We start from the raw sequence: 20,238 nt of genomic DNA, 5'->3' as shown, positions 1-20,238 counted from the left end.
GGGGCCCCGGGAGCCGAGGACACTTGCGCGGAGCTCTCGCTCCTCCCACACAAGCAGGTCCCCGGTGTCCGGTGCCCAGAAGATCTCAACAGCCCTCCCAGCCCCAGCGCCTGCCGGGCACTGCCCAGATCCTGGGGCTCCGTGTCAGGAAGGCACCCCACGCACGTGGCTGACCTTAAAACCACGTGAGCCTCGATCAGCTCAGAGCAAAGACACCCCGGGCCGACGGCCCACGCGCCCACCCCTTCCGACCCCACGGGAGGCGCCTGCAGGGACCGCCAGATGGATGGGACCGTTCCTAATCAAAGGAAAGCACGACAGCCAAGGGGCGGAGACTCCCGCTTCCCACCGCGAGCGGCTCTGGAACCTGCCAGCTGCAGACCAGGCTCGCCGGCAGGAGTGGAAGCACCAGGAGACGCAGACGGGAGCCGTGCTCAACCCCCTCCCACCCACGGCCTTGTGGGCAGCAAGGAGGGTGTGCTCGGGACCCTGCAGCCCCGCCTCCCCGCCTGCGCGGCCGCGTCAGGGGCCACGGGACAGCCAGCCGCGTGGAGCTCTGCTCCGAGGTAAAGTGTCGGGGCTCTTCCTTCCCCAGCACAGCCTCGCTGCTCCGTACACGCTGGACCTCCTCCCAGCCACCGCTCACCCTCTTCCTCCTCCCATCCGACCACAGCTGACCCCGCGATGGGACCATTCCCACTGCTCAACCCACCCGCTTCATTCTTGGGATCAGATGCACAGGTGGTCCTCAAACATGAGAGCCGAGCGTCTCTTCGCAGGGGCAGTAAATTCCGGTAAGGGCGAAACAGGGCTGCAGACACTCCCGCAGACAAAGCACAGTCTCACCCAGAGCCCATCTGTCCGCCCGTCTGTCCTCGAGGAGCCTAGCGTGTGCTGAGCGGGACCCGCACGGGCACCAGCTAACCTAATACACTAGGCGCCAGGGTAGACACCCTTGGGGAACCTGGCGGGAGCCTCAGAGGGGGCCAGCCTTCCGGCTCGGGGGGCCACACGGAGGAGCAGAGGCGGGCCATCGGCAGCCCTGCCCTTCCCGGTGAAAGGCCGGAACGTGCAGCAGGGCCCTCACTCGCCACGCACCGCTGCCCGCGGAGGCCCCTGGGTCTGGAGCCGCGACCCCTCCTCGCTGGAATCCCGCATGGCTGACTCCTGGCGGCCCGAGGACACCTAGCTCCAAGCGCCTTCCCGGCCCACACCCACCGCTGGCCCCAGAAGGTTCCGGAGAGCGAGAGGACTGGGAATCCGCTCTCACAGGGCCGCGGGAATGCCATCCCGCCAGCTGTAATCCTGTTGCCAGGATACGGGCGAGGAAGAAACGCAATCGTGGTGGATTAGTGTCTAGACAGCGCGACCTTTCCCCTCCCTCTCCAGATAAAACGGGACCCAAATCGCAGCGTCATGAGCTAATAGCGCGAATAAAGGGCGACGTTGTTCACGGGGCCTCGTGGGGACATTCCTGCGGCGAGAGGACCATCATACCTGCTCGGGCCGCGCGCGCCAGCCCAGGGCGGAGCCAGCCGCAGGCCGCGCACAAAGGGGCTTTCATCCGAGGGCCTCACGTCCTCAGCGGGTGATGAGAGAGCTCAGAGGTAGAGGGACATGAATCGCGAGAGAGAAGCTCCCGTACTTGGTGCAAGTGAAGCCGGTGCAGCCTGCACCTGCTCCCACCTGGGGCCCCAGCCGGAGCCCCACCCCCATCGCTGGCGTCCCTGCGGTCGGCCACCGGCCCCGGGAACAGCACAGGCCACGACGCGGCGCCTCGACCTGGCCCCAGGTGTGACACGGGGGGGGCCGGGGTGGAGGTGGCGTGGCTCCACCTGCGCCAACGTGACCACAGGTTACAGAGGGAGAGGCTTACCCAAGAGCAGGTTACACCACGGCCGTGCGTTCCCCGACTCGCACGCCCAGGTCCTGGGCTCGCTCACCAAAGGGCAGGGTTGGCACAGTGACGACCAAGGAGGAGCCGGGGGACGGCGGGGCGCAGGACGCACAGCCCAGACCCCTCGGCACAGGGGGCGGCCGGGCCAGGACCCAGAGCTGTGGACCTCAGAGAAGCACGAGGACGCCCAGGACCGAGGTCGCGGGGACCCCAGGCCCCGGCACAGGGACAGGTGTAGTGGGGACTCCCGGGGGCTGGTCTGCAGGCACAGGGACCGAGAGCAGGGTGCCCTGAGGCTCGGGCAGTCACCACTGATGTGGCGAAGGCCGCTCAGGGCAGCGCGGCACGGGGAGGGGTCTCCACGGATCCCACCCCCGTCTCCATGCCCCAGTCTGCCGGACGCTCAGGCCCAGCACTGCCCTGTAGCAAGTGGCTCCCCAAACACACGTGTCCTGAGCCAGGAAGACAGCAGGAACTCCTCATCGCTTAAAAAGGCCCTTCAGGAAGAGCACATTAAGGCACGAGGGTTGTTTCTGTGGACGAGGAGGGCAAAGGTCAAATCAGAGGCTTCCAAACACCTGAGACTCCGAGTGAGCCGGGCCCCTGGGAGCCCTTGTGGATCCTGGACCATTTCCGAGGGGCACTCGCGTGTAACCGGGGAAACGGAGGGAAATGAGGATGGGCGGGCAGTTTCCAATCCAGTGGGCAGGTGGGGGCCACGGCTTTGGAATTCAACTCTCTATTGTCTACGGACTAGTTAGGAGTCAAAACCCAACTCCACCTGCACTGAGATGCGCTGAGTGGGGCTCTTCAGCGGGGACTGAGCAGACCAGGGCGACCCGCCACGACGGACAACGCTGCCGCCCAAGGCCCTGGGTTTCTGAATCTGAGCAGAGACGTGCCCCCTGCCCCTCCCCTGTCCCATGACCCCGGGGAGGAGCTGCACGGCCTCCCCGCAGAGTTCCCCGAGGCACCGGCCAGGAAGTGACCTTTGGGTTGGGCCAGCCCTGGCTGCTCCTGAGATGGCCGGCAGACGGCCCGGGGTGGGGGCGTAGGGGGGCGTCCCAACTTCCAGGAGTCGGGACGCCACGACACAGTTCCCAGCCCCTCCCGGCTGCCTGCCACCCTGGGCTCTGTCTCTTGCCACCCAGGGACACAAAGCCAGGCCCGCAGGAGCCAGGCTGAGCTCTGGGCCACACGCCCTGCCTGCACACCCCTGCCCTCGCTGAACGTGTGTGACCTCAGAGAGGTCCCTGCGCAGGCGGAGAGGTGACAACACCCAGCATGTGAAGGCAAACGAAGGTGCAGTTTGCATGTTAGGGGCCCACCTCACGGATGGGCCAGTTTGGCCGTTTTCGTAAGTGAAGCAAGTCTGGCCACCAGTTCTCACTGTCCTTCAAATCTCCTGGCACAGATAACTGAAGGCCCACCTCAGATAACTGAAGGCCCACCTCAGATAACTGAAGGCCCACCTCGGATAACTGAAGGCCCACCTTGGATAACTGAAGGCCCACTTCAGATAACTGAAGGCCCACCTCAGATAACTGAAGGTCCACCTGGCACTCGGATAACTGAAGGCCCACCTTGGATAACTGAAGGCACACCTCAGATAACTGAAGGCCCACCTCCCATAACTGAAGGCCCACCCGGCACCTGAGATGGTTGGAGGTAGACAGGGGCTGGTCCAACCGACACGCACTGAGTACTGTCCACCTGCTCGGCAGCCGCTCATCTTTACTTTATAGAATCTTTCTGCAGCACGCCAGGGTGCAAGGCAGAGCTGGCACTTTCTGGGAACATGCTTTTGTGCCATCTGCCTCATTCTCCAAACAGAGCAGGTCGCTGTCCGACCTCGTGGACGCGTACACCTGCCCGCCCTGCGAGGGCCAGCCGGCCGAGAGTCCCAGGAGAGCACCCCTCACAGGGCCCCCGCCTGCAGGCCCACCCAGGCACTCTCGGGGGCCCTGCCGTCTGCCCCGGCCCCACTCACCCGCCCTCTGCCCACTGCCTCCCCTCCCCGTTCAAGCGTCCATCAGCCAGTCGGAGCCCAGCCCCAGCAGGTCGGAGCCCCTGGTGCCACCTGGGGACATGGGGAGGTCATCCTGGGGCCTGAGAACGGGGTCCCACTGAGCTCTGGAAGGTTCCTGGGACGGAGCCCATCTAACCTCTCCACAGAGAGCCCCCAGCCCAGGGTGCTGGACGCGCAGGGCGGGGCGTCGACTGCCGGGACGCAGGGGTCAGGAAGGACGTGCGGGGTCCTGTACAGGCGTGGGGTCCCACGCCCTTCGAACACATCAGAGGTGTCACCCTGTTGAGAACATCGCTTCACAAGAGGGGATCTGCCGTCACCACAGCCCCACCCCGCCTGCTGAACACGGTCCTGCGGCCGCCGCAGCGCGTGACCCCAGGGTCTGGAAACACCACGGCTGGGCTGCACAGTCCCGGAGGCCGGAGGGCTGAAACCCCCGGGCCAGCGCGACGGCGCTGCCTTCCAGAGGCCCCCGGGGCCCGCTCCCGCATCGTCCAGGCGCTGCCTCTGCTCCATCGCCACGTCTCCCCCCAGACCTGACCCCCGCCTCCCCCACCTCTTCTCAGGACCCCGGATTACACGCAGCCCACCCTCCCGACGCAGATAATCTCCGCAGCTCAGGGCCCTAATCCCACCGCGAGTCCTTCTACCATGTAAGGCAGCACGCCTGGGCCTGTGGGTCGGGACGGGGGCGCCCTGGGGGCTGACACGCCGCAGACCACCTGCCAAGGGACGTGAAAGTCTGAACGAGGGGGTGGGACGCGTCTAGGGTCTCAAACGCGGGGAGGTTAGGTGCCCGGGAGGCCAGCCCACGGTCCGGGAGTGGGGGTGAGTGTGGTGTTTTCCCATCTGGGCAGCAGCTGGCTCTCCGGGTGGGCCTCGGGCTTCTGCGCCAGAGGGGCTGTCCGCACGGGCCGGGGTGGGGCTCCGCAGGGAGGGCAGCCCGGGTCTGCTGAAGACGCCCGACGGCCCCCACGACGACGGGGAGGGGTGCGTGGGAACGGGGCGTTTTTCTTTCTGGGGTCCAAACCTCCACGGCACTCTCACCTGCAGCCCCAGCATAAGCTAGGGAGGGTCAGCAGGGCATCGCAGGCTCCCAGCCAGCTCCGGCCGGCCCGAGTGCGCTGGGGACGGAGGCCCATTGTAGCCAGAAAACCAGGAGGTCCCGGCTGCCCCAAGGACGCTGGTGACCTGGACCAAGATGGGTCCCCCGGTGCCCCCGGGGGACGAGGCGGCTGTGCGAGGACCCCGGACAGGCAGAGGCCGCTGCCAACACTGCCCACGGGCGCGGGGGCACGGCCACCCCGCAGACAACACGGGTCAGCCTCAGGGCCCGGGAAGCGATCAAAGCAACAGCCGCAACCTGGACGCGGGGCAGGAGGGCCGGGCCCCGGAGGGGCATCTGGCTCAGCAAGCGCCGTCCCCCTCTCCGGGCGCCCAGAGACCAAGGAGCAGAGGTGGCTCAGTGCCGGTGTGGACGTGCGCAGGGTGACAGGGCTCTGTCTCGTTGGAATCATTACTTATAGTACAAACAGCCTCTCCCGGCCCCACCCGTGGGCTGGCTCCACAGGGCACCTCCCGGAGCCGGGGCCCCATCCGTCCTCTCCCGGGGGCCTGCCTTGGAAAGCCCTCAGGCCCCTGCGGGCGGTGCCTGGCGGCCTGGGCTGGAGCAGCTGGAGGGGCCTCAGGACCCAGGACAGGTGGGGAGACCCCGACCCCAAAGGTGGGCACGGGCGGGATCAGGGTGGCGCCCCTCGTCCTGCCTGGAAGGCTGGCTGACAGAGCACAGGAGGGACGCTGTCCTGTCTGCCGTCCTCCGGGCAGGCGCTGCCCGGTCGACCCCATCAGGCTGAGCGTGGATTCCCAGCACGGACGGGGCCTCGATCCAGGAACCCCAGGAGCCGGCCTGGCTCGCAGAGAGAAGAGGCCCCGTGGAATCTCAGCAGGAGAGTTTCTCAAGATACAGCCGCCTCTACGAGCTCCAACAGGCAGAGGCAGGTCTGCGCTCCCCGAGTCGCTCCCACGGGATGTGTGGGTGGGCGGGCCACGCCGGCGCCCGGCCCAGGACACTTGGAGGACCTCGGGGCCGCGGGGGCGAGTGGGCTGCTTTGTCTGACACACATGATCATTTCAGCAGGCGCAGCCCACGGCCAAGTGAGAAGCACAGAAACCGTGTTCCGGTCACGTGGACCCGCCTCCTGCTCTCGGTGCTCACCAGGCCCTCCTTCCAGGCCCCGCCCTGACGGCTGGCTTGGACCATCCCTGATGCAGTGTCCCCAGAGCCCAACGAGGGGTTGTCAGGACACATCCCAGAAAGCTCCCTGCAGGAATGCTTATTCAGTCCCGCAGAGCCCCACTGCCCTCCCCAGTCCACAGACCAGAAGCACAGAGACAGCGAGGAATCTGCCAAAGGTCACACAGCCCCCAGAAGCAGAGCTGGAATTAGAAGCTGAGCCTGGGCTCTCAGCTTCACAGCAGACGGCGTCCCATCCGCAAACACAAAGGGGCCGGCCAGGCTGCCTGCTAGCTGTAAGAGACCACGATTTAGTGACTCTACACTCGTTTTCTGCAAGGACTAGCTCCAAGCCCACGTCCACCAGGGCAGAGTGAAGACGCTAAGAGCTGCAAGCAGCACATGGCCCCCAGGGCTGTGTCCACCGGCGTGCACAGCTCTCCTCTCGGACTTCTCCCGACCGCCCCCCCCCCCCGCCACGGGATGAGCCCTGGCCGTTCCCTGAGCCATGATCCTCACACACGGCCCATCTCTCCAGGAAAAGGCCATGAAAGTAAGGGGAAAAACCAACTCCACGCTTTAAGAAATTCCACATCCCCTACAAACTAGAAAACCAAGCCAAATATGCCCCCCGCGAGGTGACACCACGGGCAGACATGACACTGAAGACAGCACAGACAGAGAATGGGTGTCAGAGCAAGCAGAGAGATGCAAAGGCCAAAGAACACTCCAGAACCTTCATCCTCGCTAGACGGAAACTCACAAGATAGAGCACAGAAATGGTATTTCTCTGTTTACCACATTAGCAAGATTTCAAAGTGACAGTGCTCAGCCCGGGCACGTAACAGATGTCCATCTGGAGGGATGCCGGCCCCCTCGCGAAGGTCCCAACCACAGCGCCCCGCTCAGCCCCAGCACTGCCGAGGGGCCTCCCCAGGTAAGGAGCCCAGACCCCAGCGTGGACGCGCTCGGCCGGCCTGGGGTATAACGGTCCACCCTGCCCTCGGTCACCTGGGGACACTGCTGTTTACCTTCCTGCTCGGGCGGGGCAGGCAGGGTGCACGCAGAGGTGCTCAAAGATGACTCAGAAAAGAGGAATTCAATGGACCCAGGGGCCAGGTGGCTGAGCTCACCACCTGCCACCTCCCAGCCCCAGGCCAGCTGGAGTGAAAGGAAGGCCTTCCCAAGCTTTCCTCCAACGCGAACCCCAACTGCCAGCCCCAGACTCGTGAGCCCCAGCTTGGAAGAGACGCTGGCTCCACGGGGCCAACTGGCTGGTCCAGAGGCGCTCAGGGGTAGGCAGGGCCATCTCCAAGGGTCAGGCCGGCCCTGCATCAGGCCCGCGGCTGGCCGGCCCACCGAGGGTCCTGGAACGTTGCCTCTCCTCCCACGGCCCTGCCCCTCCTGACACCGTCAAAGCGGCAGCATCCACGTAAATCACCACGGTTTTCCTCCCAAGGTGAAGTCCCCTGGTTGCCTAAAGGAAACGGGGAAGAAAGGTGTCCCTTCGTCTTAAGAGGCCACGGTCCCTCCGCATCCAGGCCCCGCAGACACGCATCCGGCCTCCAGCTCCCAGCAGCCAGGCGGATGCTCTTCCCGGGCCCTCCACGTTCCCAGAAGGAGAAAAGCTCACTTCGCACTCTGGGCACCCAGACATGGTTAAACCGCCTCTGGGACGTGCCCTCCAGGCACTGCTTTCATATCATATCGCCTCACGTCTCCTCAGAGCAGAAGGGCGCCTCTCGTGCTCACGGAGACCAGCCCGCACCAGCCGGTTCTGTGCAAACAGGATACCCAGCTGCCGGACCCTGGTACCGGCTCCAAGATTTGAGCTTGGATTCAAAACAAGGAGGCCTGATCGTGCCTTATTCTGAATCTATTCAAGGAACAGCATAAAAAGTAAAACTGAGTACTTCGGACCACATTTAAATGAATGACTGAACGAATAAAAAATAAATTAATAACATGCGTTATCTGTAGATGCCCCATCCGGGCTCCACGAACCACCAAACCAACCCCCCGAGAGCACGTACATGGCTTCTGTGGTTTGCACCCAGGCCCCCCCATCACCGAGCTCTGGTCACACTCGCCCTGTAGCCCTGTCCCTGAGCCTTTGGCTTTGGTCTCATGTCCTTTGTGAGCAAATACCCTGCAAAGATCCACCCTGACGCGTGGCCAGTGCCTGGGCCAGGTGCACCCCCACAGAGCCTCCTGGTCTTCCAGAAACCAGGGGTGGCCGAGAGCCCCACCCGTCACTCCAGCTCAGTGCTGGGCGCCCCTGCCCTGTGCCCCCGGCCTCATCATGGTGCATCAGCCCAGGAATGTCCCCGTCTGCCGGCACAGAATTCCAGAAAGGTGTACCAGCCTGCGAACAAGTCCTCCTTCCTGGGCACTCACTGAAGACAGCCAGGAGGCCGTGCTGGGGCTTGCCTCCTCTGCCGGAGGAGCTGGGGTGGCAGGACGCGCCCCTGCAGGCCAGCGGGCGGGGCACAGACACTGCCCTGCGGCCCCCAAATTTTATCTGACTCAGTGCATCCGTGATCTAAAGCTCCTTCCGACGGCTGTTCTTTGCAGCCCAGACCTGCCAATCGAAAACATGACCCCTCGGGCCAGCCCACATCACCCGTCCACACCCTGCCGGCACAGGGCGGGGCTGGGCAGCGGGACAGAGAAAGCTCCTTGTGCAACGGGGTGCCCTGTCTCCCCCGAGCATCCCCAAGGGATGCAGTGGACAGTGCAAGGTCCTGGACATGTGGAGACACCATGAGTGAGAGACACAGCGCCCGTCACCCCTTACGCTCCTCCCAAGATGGGCAGGAGGACATGGAGGGGATCAGAGGCCCAGTCCTTCTTGAGAAGGAGGCGGGCCTGGCAGGACTCATCCCAGACCCTAAGCCATCAGGGATGGGAGGTGTGGGGTCCAGAGAAGCCACGTGACTTGGCGGGTGAGCAGAGCTGTGGGGACCCCAGGGCACACGGCAGGCACCTCTCCCCACCACGTTCTCATTGTCCTTCTGGGCCACTGCTGTCAAAATGTGTCAAACTCAGTCATCTTATGAGCACGCCAAACATACGTTTTAATTTTCCCAATAATTTATCCCTCCCTCCCACCAACAGCATCAAGTTCCAGGTAGTTTCACATGTCACACCCTGCAGTGTCCACCTTCTACCCAGACATCAGACAGCTGGTGCTTGGCCAGCTGCGTTCTGGGGAGAGGGGCCGCTGTTTGGGGGTTCTCTCAGACAACAGCTAATCCACAGGCTCCCAGGCTCTGAGCAGAGAGCTGAGATTCGAGGGTGCCGTCCACGGGCTGGCCCTCGCAGGTGCCGTGGCCCGGCCTCCACCAGGGCCGCAGGTGGGCACGTGCCGTGGGGCGACGGCCGGCCGCCGCGGACAGAGCCGGGCCCGGGGCCTGCTCAGCGGCACGACCAGCTTGCCCGTCACCCACCTCACGGGATCCCCGGGCGCTGGCAGGAAGTCAGCCCCGGGCCTGAAGGCCACCCCTCCGCGGACCGGCCCCTCCCAGCAGCGCTCAGGCCATGGGAGAGGGAGGTCCACCGGCCATCGTGTCAGAAGATGGGTCGTGCCCCATTCCGTCAGCCATGGGGCCCCAGGACGTTTTCCGTGACCCGGATGAAGAGAGAGCCGGGCACTCTGGTGGGGAGAAAGTGAGCGTGCGCACGTGTGTGCACGTGTGTGTGCCCATGTGCGCATTCACTGAGTACGTGCGCACCTGTATCTTCAGGGTGCAGCAGGGTGGGTGGGGCAGGCTCTCCCGGCCCCTCACGCTCTGGACAGAGTCAGTTTCTCTCCTTCTAGGTTTCCTTGCAAGGACTTTCTCCCTCCTCCTTCTTTTAAAGGAAAACAAGAGGGCCTTGAAAAACAAGTTTTGCTGAAATTCAAGACTATCTCAGAGGTCCTGCGCCTGAACCCTGAAGACTCCCTGACAGGACGCTGCCCCTCGAAACAAGCCCGGCTCGGACAAGAGTTCCTTCCCTGAGCTCAGGTCCCCGGGAACCTCAGGACGACAGACACCCCCAGGCACACGGACCCACGGGGTCTTGGCCACGTCTTGTTCCAAATAAACCCTGCAAGCCCACCAAGGGAGTTGGTGGGGGGGAGGACCACGGCCATCAGCCGAGACCTGGACCCACTGGTGGACCCCGGGAGGGCCTAGTGGTGAGAGAGGGCGGGACATGCGGGTCTGGGGATGGGGGGGGCGGGGGGGAGGCCAGAGGCAAGGTGGCTCGAGGCCACAGGGGGCGCCCTACAAATGCCCACCAGGCGAGGTCCTTCTTCCTCGGCCCTGAGGGACTGACCATGGGCAGATGGCCACCCTAGATGGCCACGTGTGACTCCGGTACTTCCTCCGGAGGGGGGGCCGCAGGCAGCACTGAGCCTCCAGGCCCACAAGGCCTGCCCAGCACAGTCCCCCGGGTCTCTGGTGACCGGCAGGGGGTGGGGCGGGGGAAAGCACACGGTGCCACTCAGAAGCATGAGAACCACAGCAGCCAAGTTTAACCAAAACAGCAAAAGACGTTTTTTTGGCAGGGGGGCATCAAGTGCGGCACAAAGACAGACATGGGGAAATGCATCATTTGGGGTCAGAAAAAAATGTTCAAGTCAGCAAACGGGTAATTTTGAAGCATTTCTTGAACAAATTGAGCCCCTGCTAAGTCCAGATTTCACACACATTAGCTCTTCTCCAACAACATCGGGGGGGGGGGGGCAATTATTATCCCATTCCAAGGGGACTTGGTCCCAGCAGGGAAAGGAACCTGTGTTCTCTCCGCACAGGGGGAGGGGTGGGCGGCACACGCGCCCCACAGAGCCTGCTTCCTGCTTTAAGCTCCAGGGAACAGAAAGAGCCACATTCCATTAGGCACCTTGGAAGGGGCTTCCTTCCTTCCGGAGGCCCTGAGACGATGGCGACCCCCCACCCCCACCGCAGCCACGTGGCGGGACAGAGAGAAAACAGCATTCCTTGAACTGTCACTCCCTCCCACCGCACCTCCTCCAAGTCTGCATTAACTTGAACACCCTACGAGATCTCACCTCACCAAAGCTCACGGACATAACATTTTATTTTTTCTTCTCTGAGGCTCAGAGCCATCACCCTTGATCTCCTCTCCTTGATCACAGAGTTTCATGAGCTGGGGTGTGGACGCTTCAGTGTCTTTCCTTTTCCCCATGAGACATAAAAGAGGCTCAGGCTTAGCCATTCCTGCACGTGTCTGAGGGGGCGGCCCCTGAGGCCATGAAGTGGTCCCAGGCGGTCATACGCACCCCAAGAACCCCGGGGACCACAGAACCCTGTAAGGACAAACTCTCCCTAAATGCCCCCAGCCCCGAGGTTAACACAGATGCGCGAATTATCTGCTACTCTACACACAGGTGCTTTCCTAGATCTATTTATGCGGTGGTTACTTTTTTAAAAGGTCTGTGCCGCTATTTAACCTGGTGACCAAGCCAACTGGAAACAATGAAACGAATTATTTTGGCTCTCTCCCCAGGACACTTCCCTCCAGCGGCTCCCTCTCCTGGGCCAGCTGTGGCCCCTCCCGGGCCAGCTGTGGCGGCAGGTGTGTGGCTGCTGCGGTGACCACAGGCAACACTCACTCTGGCCGCGGGGAGCGGGCTGCCCGGGAGGGACGTCAGGGCAAGCGGTCTATTTCTACCTGTGATAAAGCACCGGCTCTTTGGGGTCGGGGGGTCCCCTCGGGTCTGGCACCGCCCCCATCCCCTCCAGCTCCTCCCGGGCCTTTGCTGGGCCTGTTGGGAGGAGGACCCGGGCGGCCGCGCGGTTGGGAGCGGGGCCCGCGAAGCCGGTGGCGCAGGAAGTGTCCGCGCGGCTGGGACGGCCTTGGCGAGCGCAGTCCGCGGTCCTCGCCGGGGAAGCGGGGAGCGGGCCCCGCCAAGCAGGGGCCCCCCGCGCATTGTTCTCCCGCGGCTGCTCGGCTCGGCCGCATCAAAGGGACCGCGCGCAACCCGACACCGCGGCGGGCGCGGGGACGCAGGCCTGGCGGCTCACAAAGGCTGGCCCTGGGGAACCCGGGGCAGTTCTGCCTCAACAGGTTGGAAACCGCACGGCTGCGCTCCGCACCGCGCTGCCCTCCCTGGAGACCGGCCGGACTCCGCGCGGCCACGCCGGGGCCCGGGAGCGCGACCCGCGGCGGCCGCTCGGGCGCCGAGAGGAACCGGGCCGGCGACGGCGACACAGGCCCAGCGGGCGGGCGTCGGATGCCCGGGCGTCTGCGAGCCACCGCGCGTGTAACGGCCGCCACCACGACCTCGGCTCCGCAGCCCCGTCCGCCGAGCGCACCGACTGCCCCGCAGGGTCGCCGAAGTCTGGTCACCACGCGAGGACCTCAGGACGCGGGCGGCCCGCACCAGCCCCTGCCCGGCCCGCTCCCCGGGTCCCGCGGCGCGGCCAGGTGGAGCGGACTCCGGCGGCCGAGCAATGGATGGCCGCGGCGGGACACGCGCGACACACGGCCCCGGCCCGGCCGCGTCCCGCGGGCCCCCCGCGCGCGTGGGCAGAGCGCAGAGCGCGGCCGCATCCCAGGACCCGAGCCCAGGCGGGCCGGGGCGAGGCCGTCGCCGCGGGACCGGCCGCAGACCCGCACGCAGCACGCCGGCGGCGGCGGGCGCGGTGCGGACCCTCGCGTCCCGGCCGCCCTTACCTGGCTCCGCGGACGCCGCGCTGACCCCGAGCAGCAGGACCAGGGAGGCGAGCGAGTCCAGGAGGCGCCGCCGCCGCGGCCGCAGCCACCGCCACCTGCGGGCACAGGGCACGGGCCACAGGTTAGGCGCCGCGCGCGCCCCCGGCCCCCGCCCGCGCGACCCCGCGGCCCCCGCCCATCCTCGGCCCGCGCGGCCCGCACCTCGGCGCCATGCTCAGCGCGCCGGACCGTCTGTGCCGCGGGATGCTTGCGCCTCCGCCGCGGTGCGCCCGCCGGGCCAGCGGCGCTCTGGGCGCCGCCCGGGCCAAGCGGGGGGCGGGGCCGGCCGGGGGCGGGGCCGGCCAGGGGGCGGGGCGGGGGCGGGGCCCGGCGCGGCGCGCGGCGTGGGGCCCGGGCGCGCAGTCAACGCTGCGCCTAGCGGGTGCGGGCCGGGAGCCCGACGCGCGGCCGCTCCCCGGCGCCTCGCACCCCTGACGCTGCAGGCGCGCGGTTTCTCCCCCCACCCCGAGTCCCCAGGCAGCGTGGGCCCCCGCGCGCCCTCCTCGGGAAGAGCTGCCCAGGGAGGCAGCGGGGACTCGGGCTGCAACCGGGGGCAAGGTCCAGGGACACGCAGTGTGTCCAGCAGGCGCTTCTTGGGGAAGGTGACCGTGACCAGAGGATTCGTCCTCAGGCCCTGAGTCCGATGGGGCAGCGGGCAGGCGGGCGACGGGAGCAAAGGCGTTCCTCGCCAGGGCCGGCAGATGGACGGAAGGGGAGCGAGGCTTCTCCTGGGTGCAGTGGCCGCGTCGTGGCAGCGCACCCGGCCTCGCTGCTTCCACGCTCGGGACCCAGGGTGGTGGCGCTCCCCACGCCCCACTCCTCACGTTGTGCCCCCACCTGAAGCTCTCGCAGGGGATGGGCCCTGCACCCCACGTGAGATGGCTGCCCCGGTGCTCCTGCCCGCAAGCCCTGGCCCGGGAGGCCCCTCCCCCTGCCGGCGGTCCAGCTGCCCCCCCACCAGAGCCTTCCAGGCCCCCCGCAGCTCTGGGAGTTCTGTGTGGCCGCTTCCATTTCCTCAGGCCAGTGCTCCCCAACGCCCACCTGACTGCCTGACCTCAGGTCCCAGCTCCTTCCTCCAGGCAGTGGAAAGGGGTCCAGTCCTCAGACCGCCCACAGGCCTCTCAGGCAGGCAGAGCCCCTGGCATCGACTCTTAAAGTGAACTCGCGTTTCCCTGGACCTGGTCCCCTCGAGGTCTGCAGAAAACAGGGGCCCCGGAGAGCCATCGCCCTTGGCTCAGTAAGTCTGCTGGCCCCCTGGATTCACCCCTCTCCTCCCCCACTGCCAGGGGGAAGGGTGATCCAGGGTCCTGTCCTGCCTGGACCCCTGAGCAGTGTCTGCAGTGTAGACTCTCTGGGCCTCTCCATACCTCTCCCCCGCCCCACCCTCGTGCACCCTGCTGGGCACTCCCTGCTGCACTGACCTCACCCTCACCCCACCTAGGGACCGAGCCCCTGGCCTGGCCCAAGCCTGGCGCCCTCCACGCACCTCTACCCATCCTCCACCACCACCTCCCTGGGCCTCAGCCAGTGGGCTCCTCCCGGGCCCTCCTGAGGCGGCCCTGCAGCCCCTCCCTCTGCCTCTGCCGGCTCTCCAGCCACAGCAGAGGGCCTGTGGGATTCCAATCCCGTGGCATCATCCCCCCTCTCCTGTCTGCTTTGGTCTTCAAAGGCGGGAGGAGGGGGCCCTGCCGGGCCTGGCCTGCGGCACGTCCACCTGCTCGCTCCTCCGTCCTCACCTGACTTTGAACCTCCAGATCTGGTGAGAAGTGTGTGCGTGGTCCACGGCGAGGAGAGAAAGCAACTTAGAGGACTGTGACCACATTTTTTAAAAATGAAAGAGAACAGCATTGAATTGAAATGCAAAACTTTTGTTGTATATGTGGATGGAGGGGCAGGGTGGGGTCCATGAGCCATGTGTGTCTGTCGATGGGTGTGGGTGAAGGGGACATGTGAGTCCGTGTGTGAGCTCTTTCTGACTGTGTGTGGTGTGTGCATGTGTGTCTGTCGGCGTTGTAACCGAACCAAACTTGTGTCCGCTAGCCTGGTCGCAGCAAAGCCAACCTACTGACCCTGGGTTGTGGTGAAGAAAAGCATGGTGGTTATTACTGCAGGTGCCAAGCAAGGAGACCAGGCAGCTCGTGTTCAAAAGACCCAAACTTCCCAATGGCTTTCAGGGAAGGCAGCGTTTGGGGTGAGGGTTGCAGCTCCTGAACTTTCCTCTGATTGGCTGGTGGTGAGGTCATCGGGAGTCAACATCATCCACCTTCTGGTTCCAGCCAGTCTGGGGTCTCCGTGCTGGTGGGCAGCCTGTGGTCACCATCCTCCACCGGGTGGGGGTCTTGGTTTCTGCGGAACAGCTCAGAGATAAGCGTCAGATAGCCGTGCTATCCCCGCAGGAGGAGCTGGGACTGCCTTATCGCTGACTATTGTGGACACGCTCCCTGCTGCTCTGCATGGACTGCTTCTCCTGGGTTTCTGGTTCCCGCACGTCTCTAATTAGTAACTGCTTCAGTCTGCTCTTCGGAGCTCAGGGCAGGCCTAGGAGACTAAAGCTTTCTCTACAAACAGGAAATGGGGGACAGGGAGGGGCTTCTGTTCCCCGGAGGGCCTGCAGGCTCCTGCTGGGTTTCAGTGTATTCACGGCCCTGTATGTGTGGTGTGTTCGCATGTGTGGTAGGCACGTCCTGGGCCCTGACAGTGTCCCCTCCTGTGCCTTGTGGCCCGTCTGTCCGTCTGTCCATGGCTGCAGCCCTGCTCCAGGGTGAGAGAGCTGCGGTGCAGGGGCTCTTCCACCTCTTCCCCCTCCCCTGCCCTTCCCAGCCAACCCACTGGGCCTGAAGGTGGGTCTGGGAAGGAGAGGCGGGGAACAGGGCAGGCGGGGCTGTGTCCTGCTGTGTCCCTGGGGCTTACCATCTCTCTCCTCGCCCAGGTTGGGAGCCCCCCGGCAGGGGGTGAGCCCACGCCTGTGGGCTTTGTGGGGAGGGCCAGCTTGAAAGGGCATTCTGTGTCATGAAAAGTGCTACAACAAAAAATACAGAAGTGAGAGTTTTTACTGTGAAACACTGTGACTGCTGTGAAAGCATCTCGTGCTCACTTGTGTCACTGAACGTCTTATCACAGGCTCCCTGCTGTGTGTCCCACAGTTCCTGGGGCTTTCTCATCTTTTTCTCATTAGAGTTTTTTTTTATTGGCTGCATTGGGTCTTCATTGCTGCACACGGCCTTTCTCTAGTTGCTGAGAGCGGGGGCTCCTCTTCACTGTGGTGCGTGGGCTCCTCATTGTCGTGGCTTCCCTTGCTGTAGAGCATGGGCTCCGGGCGCATGGGCTTCAATAGTTGCGGCACATGCGCTCAATAGCTGTGGCTCACGGGCTTAGCTGCTCCGCGGCATGTGGAATCTTCCCAGAGGAGGGCCCGGACCCGTGTCCTCTGCGTTGGCAGGCGGATTCTTAACCACTGTGCCACCTAGGAGGTCCCTTATTAGAGTTTTATTTTTTTCTTTTATATCCACTAGTAATATGTGATCGCTGTAGAAAAATGCCAACTGTGGACACGCACACAGAACAGAGGAACCCCAATGTGCGTAAGCAGCACTGGGCTGTGCCTGCTCCCCTCCTCCACAAAGACCCCTCCAGGGGAACTGGGCGCAGCTGGGAGCCGGCGGCCCCACCTCCAGGCGGGACGGGCCCAAATCAACCCCCAGAGAAGGAGCGGCTGTGCCCGGTGCTGGGCGGGGTCCCTGGAGCACAGTCTGGGCCGCGGGGGAGGCCCGGCCCCCGGGGGCTCCACAAGGGGCTGGGGGGGAGGCGGGGGCTCCAGGAGCAAAGGCCTGGGTGGGAAGCGAGCCTGGGAGGGGGCCCCCTGGGCGCATGCGGATCTAGAACCCGCGGTGCCCTTGCAAGACCGGCCTGAACCTGGGCGCCAGCCTCTGTCTCCCAGTTCCTCGTGCCGCTCCCCATTCCCCGCTGCGGCGGGTCTCGCTGCTTCTCCCGCTGGGAGAAACAACAGATGACAGAGAAGTGTGTGACACGCAGGGTTGGGGCCTCCGGGGCACGGTCCAGCAGGGACCCACGAGCCCGGGACGCTGGATGGATGTCCGCCCACCCACACAAGGCCTTGGACCCCCCGCTGAAGCCTGGGGCCTCTACAGTGGGCTCCTGCCTGCTCCGTGGGCGCGTCCTGGGTGGGACGTGGGTTTGTGCGAGGAGAGAGGGGGCGTATAAGGAAGAGGCCTCCGGCCAGGGGCACAGAGCAAGGCCAGGGACAAGGAAAGGGCAGGACACCTGACCTCTGCCCGTGCTGTATCTTCTCCTTGTGTCCAAAGAGACGGGCCTCCGAGGTGGCGCAGTGGTTGAGAATCCACCTGCCAATGCAGGGGACACAGGTTCGATCCCTGCTCCAGGAAGATCCCACATGCCTCAGAGCAAGTAAGCCCATGTGCCACAACTATTGAGCCTGCGCACCACAACTATTGAGCCCATGTGCTGCAACTACTGAAGCCCATGTGCCTAGAGCCTGTACTCCGCAACAAGAGAAGCCATGGCAATGAGGAGCCCACGCACCACAACGAAGAGTAGCCCCCACTCACCACAACTAAAGAAAGCCCGCACACAGCGAAAAAGACCCAACACAACCAATAAAATAAATAAATTTAAGAAAAAATAAAACAAGAAAAACAAAGAGACACCACCAGCTTGCTGTGCTATGAAAGTAACTTTTCATCAGGAGAGGAAGAAAAGTTCCGTGGTAGGCAGAGCTGCTGTGAAAAACACAAAGTGTATCCAAAAAGTGTATCTCGTCACACATCAGGGCTCAGGCGCTGATGGCTGGCCCCCTGCAGCTGAGAGGCAGCTGCAGCCCGACGATGGACGTGCAGGCCCTGGGCCTGGGCTCTGGCCCCTGCCGGCCTCTGCCCTCCACCTCCTCCACGGCCCCACCTCTCGCTGTGTCAGCGAGACGGTACACTTTTTGGCTTCTGTGCTTGGTGCCCTCGCAGCGGCCCCTACCTCGTGCCCGGGCATCACACCTGGTGCACCTGCAGCTCCTGGGGCGGTGCCTGCCTCTGGGAGATTCTCCATAATTACCTGCCCGAGGAAAGACGGGAACAGCCTGTGCTTTCAGCAGCCAGCGGGTCTCAGCCCTTCCGGTCAGCAGCACCTGGACGTCAGCCTCCGACCAGCAGACCCCGGGCCCCGGGGCCGGGCAGCCGACGAAGCCGGTTTTCACAGTGGGGGGGCGGTTTGTCAGAGCAGAGTTTGGAAACAGCAAGTGAACGATGAGACATACATGAGATGGCTTGTTACGTCCCCGTGAAAAATCTAATCAAATGAGAAATGTTTATGTGGAGAAACCACATCCACACCACGAATGTCACGTGGTGCCGCGATAGGAAACACGCCTGGAGGAGGTGCCAAGCCCGCGGGTAGAAGCGACTGTCCGAGGTTCACCGCACACTTTTCTGTGCACTCTGAGCTTGCCACTCCCTCGCTTCACTGCTGCGCAGAAACGCCGCAGCTCCTGCTGAGTCACGGGGGAAGGGGAGCGGTCCCCGAATTCTCAAGTGCATCTTCTAATGGCCTGGGACATTCTAGGGACGTTCTGTCTCTCAAGGACCGCCTTGTCCCCACTGAAGCCCATCAGTACAACGGAAGATGTGTTGCCAAGACCCGTGGATGGGAGGAAGGGTCTGGGGGACTCTCCCACCCCCACTTCCTGCCTGCCTGGCAGCCATCCAGCACAAACAGCAACCCCAGCCCCTTCCCTTCCCTGGGCGCGGCCACGGCCACGACGAAGCCGCCGTGTTCAGACAAGTTAATCAGAGAGTTGCCTGTCCTCCCACCCCAGATGAGCTGGGGTGACTGCTCAGTGCAAACCAACCCCCAACTCTGTGTACACCCCCCAACACCACACACGACCCACACAGCCTGGGTCTGCTCATGTTCAAGATCAGCCTTAGAACACCTCCAACCCTGACTCGTGCCAGGGCTGCGGCCTCTGTCCTCCCCGCCCCACTCCCGTCCTCAGGGTCCGCAGACCTCAGCCTGACCGCCTGGTCCTCAGGGCAGCCCAGCGCTTGCCTCCACGTCGGGCTGGTTTGCTTTCCTAGAAAGCCCTCATGGCTAATACTCTTGCTCCTTTGTTTGTTCAGTTGTCCATTTATTTGCTTGTGGCTTTCCCACTTCCCTCTAGTAGAACTCAGCTCCCCACCAAGGGATGGTGTCTTTGCTTCGTGCATCACTGGACAGAAGGAAGGAAGGGAGGGAGGGAAGAAGGAAGGACACGGGCATAGTTCTGCTGAGAAGGGCAATTCCAGTTCTCACGAGAGACACCAGAGCCCCAGGACGGGGCCTCCGGGGCGGGACCGGTCTGTCCCTAACACAGCCTCCAGCCTCCTTCCCGGTTCCTCTCCTCCACCCTCCCTCACCCACAGTAAGATCCAGAGAGAGCCAACTGAAGACGTGCAACTAACTCGATTACAGCGCACTGAAAAACAAATCTTAGGGACTTCCCTGGTCCAGTGGTCAAGACTTCGCCGTCGGATACAAGGGGCGCGGGTCGGATCCCTGCGCGGGGAGCTAAGATCCTACATGCCTTGCGGCCAAAAAAACAAAAAACAAAAGAAAACCATAAAACAGAAGCAATATTGTAACAAATTCAATACAGACTTTAAAAATGGTCCACGTAAGAAAAATCTTTAAAAAGACAACAACAAATGTTACAAATAAAGCTAAGGTCCCCCAGCCCCCCCCCGCCCCCGCACCTCCGCCTCCTGCCCAGTTAGGGCCCCCCACTACCCTTCTGCTGGCGCTTAAACACGCATTTTATAGATATTTGTTATTTTAGAAACGTAGAAGGTTGTTTTGTGGAATTTTAAAAACACACGCGGGATAACACCGAGGCTCTAAAGCTCGCTTTATCAGCACAGGAGCTCTCGACACGCCAGCACATACACATTTACTTACAAGGCTGCACACGCACGGCATGGAGACGGCGTACTGAGCGGTCCCACCACTGATGAGATTTCAGTCGTTTCCAGCCGTTTGCTGAGACGGAAGGAAGCGGGCGACGCACAGTAAGCAGGCGGACAGCGGTCCTGTCGGCTGGTCAGTGAGGTTGCCGCAGCCGAGGGAAGAACCCGAGAGTCTCAGAGTAGCTCCGCAGACGTTATCCAAACTGAAACACAAAGAGAAAACAGAGCGAGAAAAAGGGCAGTGTGGGGCGTCCACGGGCTGTGGGACAAGGATAGACCGTCTAACGTCCATCAAACTGGGATAAAGTTTTACGGAGAAAGGAGACGGTGGCAGGAGTGGAGGAAATACCTGGAGGAACACAGCTGAGCATCTTCCAGGGGTAACGAC

General features: G+C 63.5%; 1 protein-coding gene and 1 long non-coding RNA gene across 7 annotated transcripts in view; both read right to left on the bottom strand.

The window, feature by feature from the left end:
* The window catches only part of COL18A1 (collagen type XVIII alpha 1 chain), an 88,953-nt gene extending 75,820 nt beyond the window's left edge, over nucleotides 1-13,133 (bottom strand). For all 6 annotated transcript variants that reach the window (XM_057696344.1, XM_057696345.1, XM_057696346.1 and 3 more), the window contains exons 1-2: nucleotides 13,045-13,133; nucleotides 12,844-12,938 (exon numbers count right to left, since the gene is read on the bottom strand). In XM_057696344.1, the coding sequence (XP_057552327.1) occupies nucleotides 12,844-12,938; nucleotides 13,045-13,055 (106 nt within the window). In that variant the 5' untranslated portion in view covers nucleotides 13,056-13,133. The remainder of the gene's footprint in view (nucleotides 1-12,843; nucleotides 12,939-13,044) is intronic.
* A 1,517-nt stretch (nucleotides 13,134-14,650) lies between these two features.
* Nucleotides 14,651-18,971, bottom strand: LOC130829792 (uncharacterized). Its single transcript, XR_009047661.1, has 3 exons — nucleotides 17,965-18,971; nucleotides 15,793-15,901; nucleotides 14,651-15,228 (listed from the first exon to the last, which is right to left on the bottom strand). It is a non-coding gene; the product is annotated as an uncharacterized LOC130829792 (long non-coding RNA).
* Nucleotides 18,972-20,238: the final 1,267 nt, after the last annotated feature.

This window comes from Hippopotamus amphibius, chromosome 10, assembly GCF_030028045.1.
Source record: "Hippopotamus amphibius kiboko isolate mHipAmp2 chromosome 10, mHipAmp2.hap2, whole genome shotgun sequence".
NCBI classification, from domain to species: domain Eukaryota; kingdom Metazoa; phylum Chordata; class Mammalia; order Artiodactyla; family Hippopotamidae; genus Hippopotamus; species Hippopotamus amphibius.
Note: the sequence above shows the minus strand (reverse complement) of the source record. Positions and strands in the feature narration are given on the sequence as shown.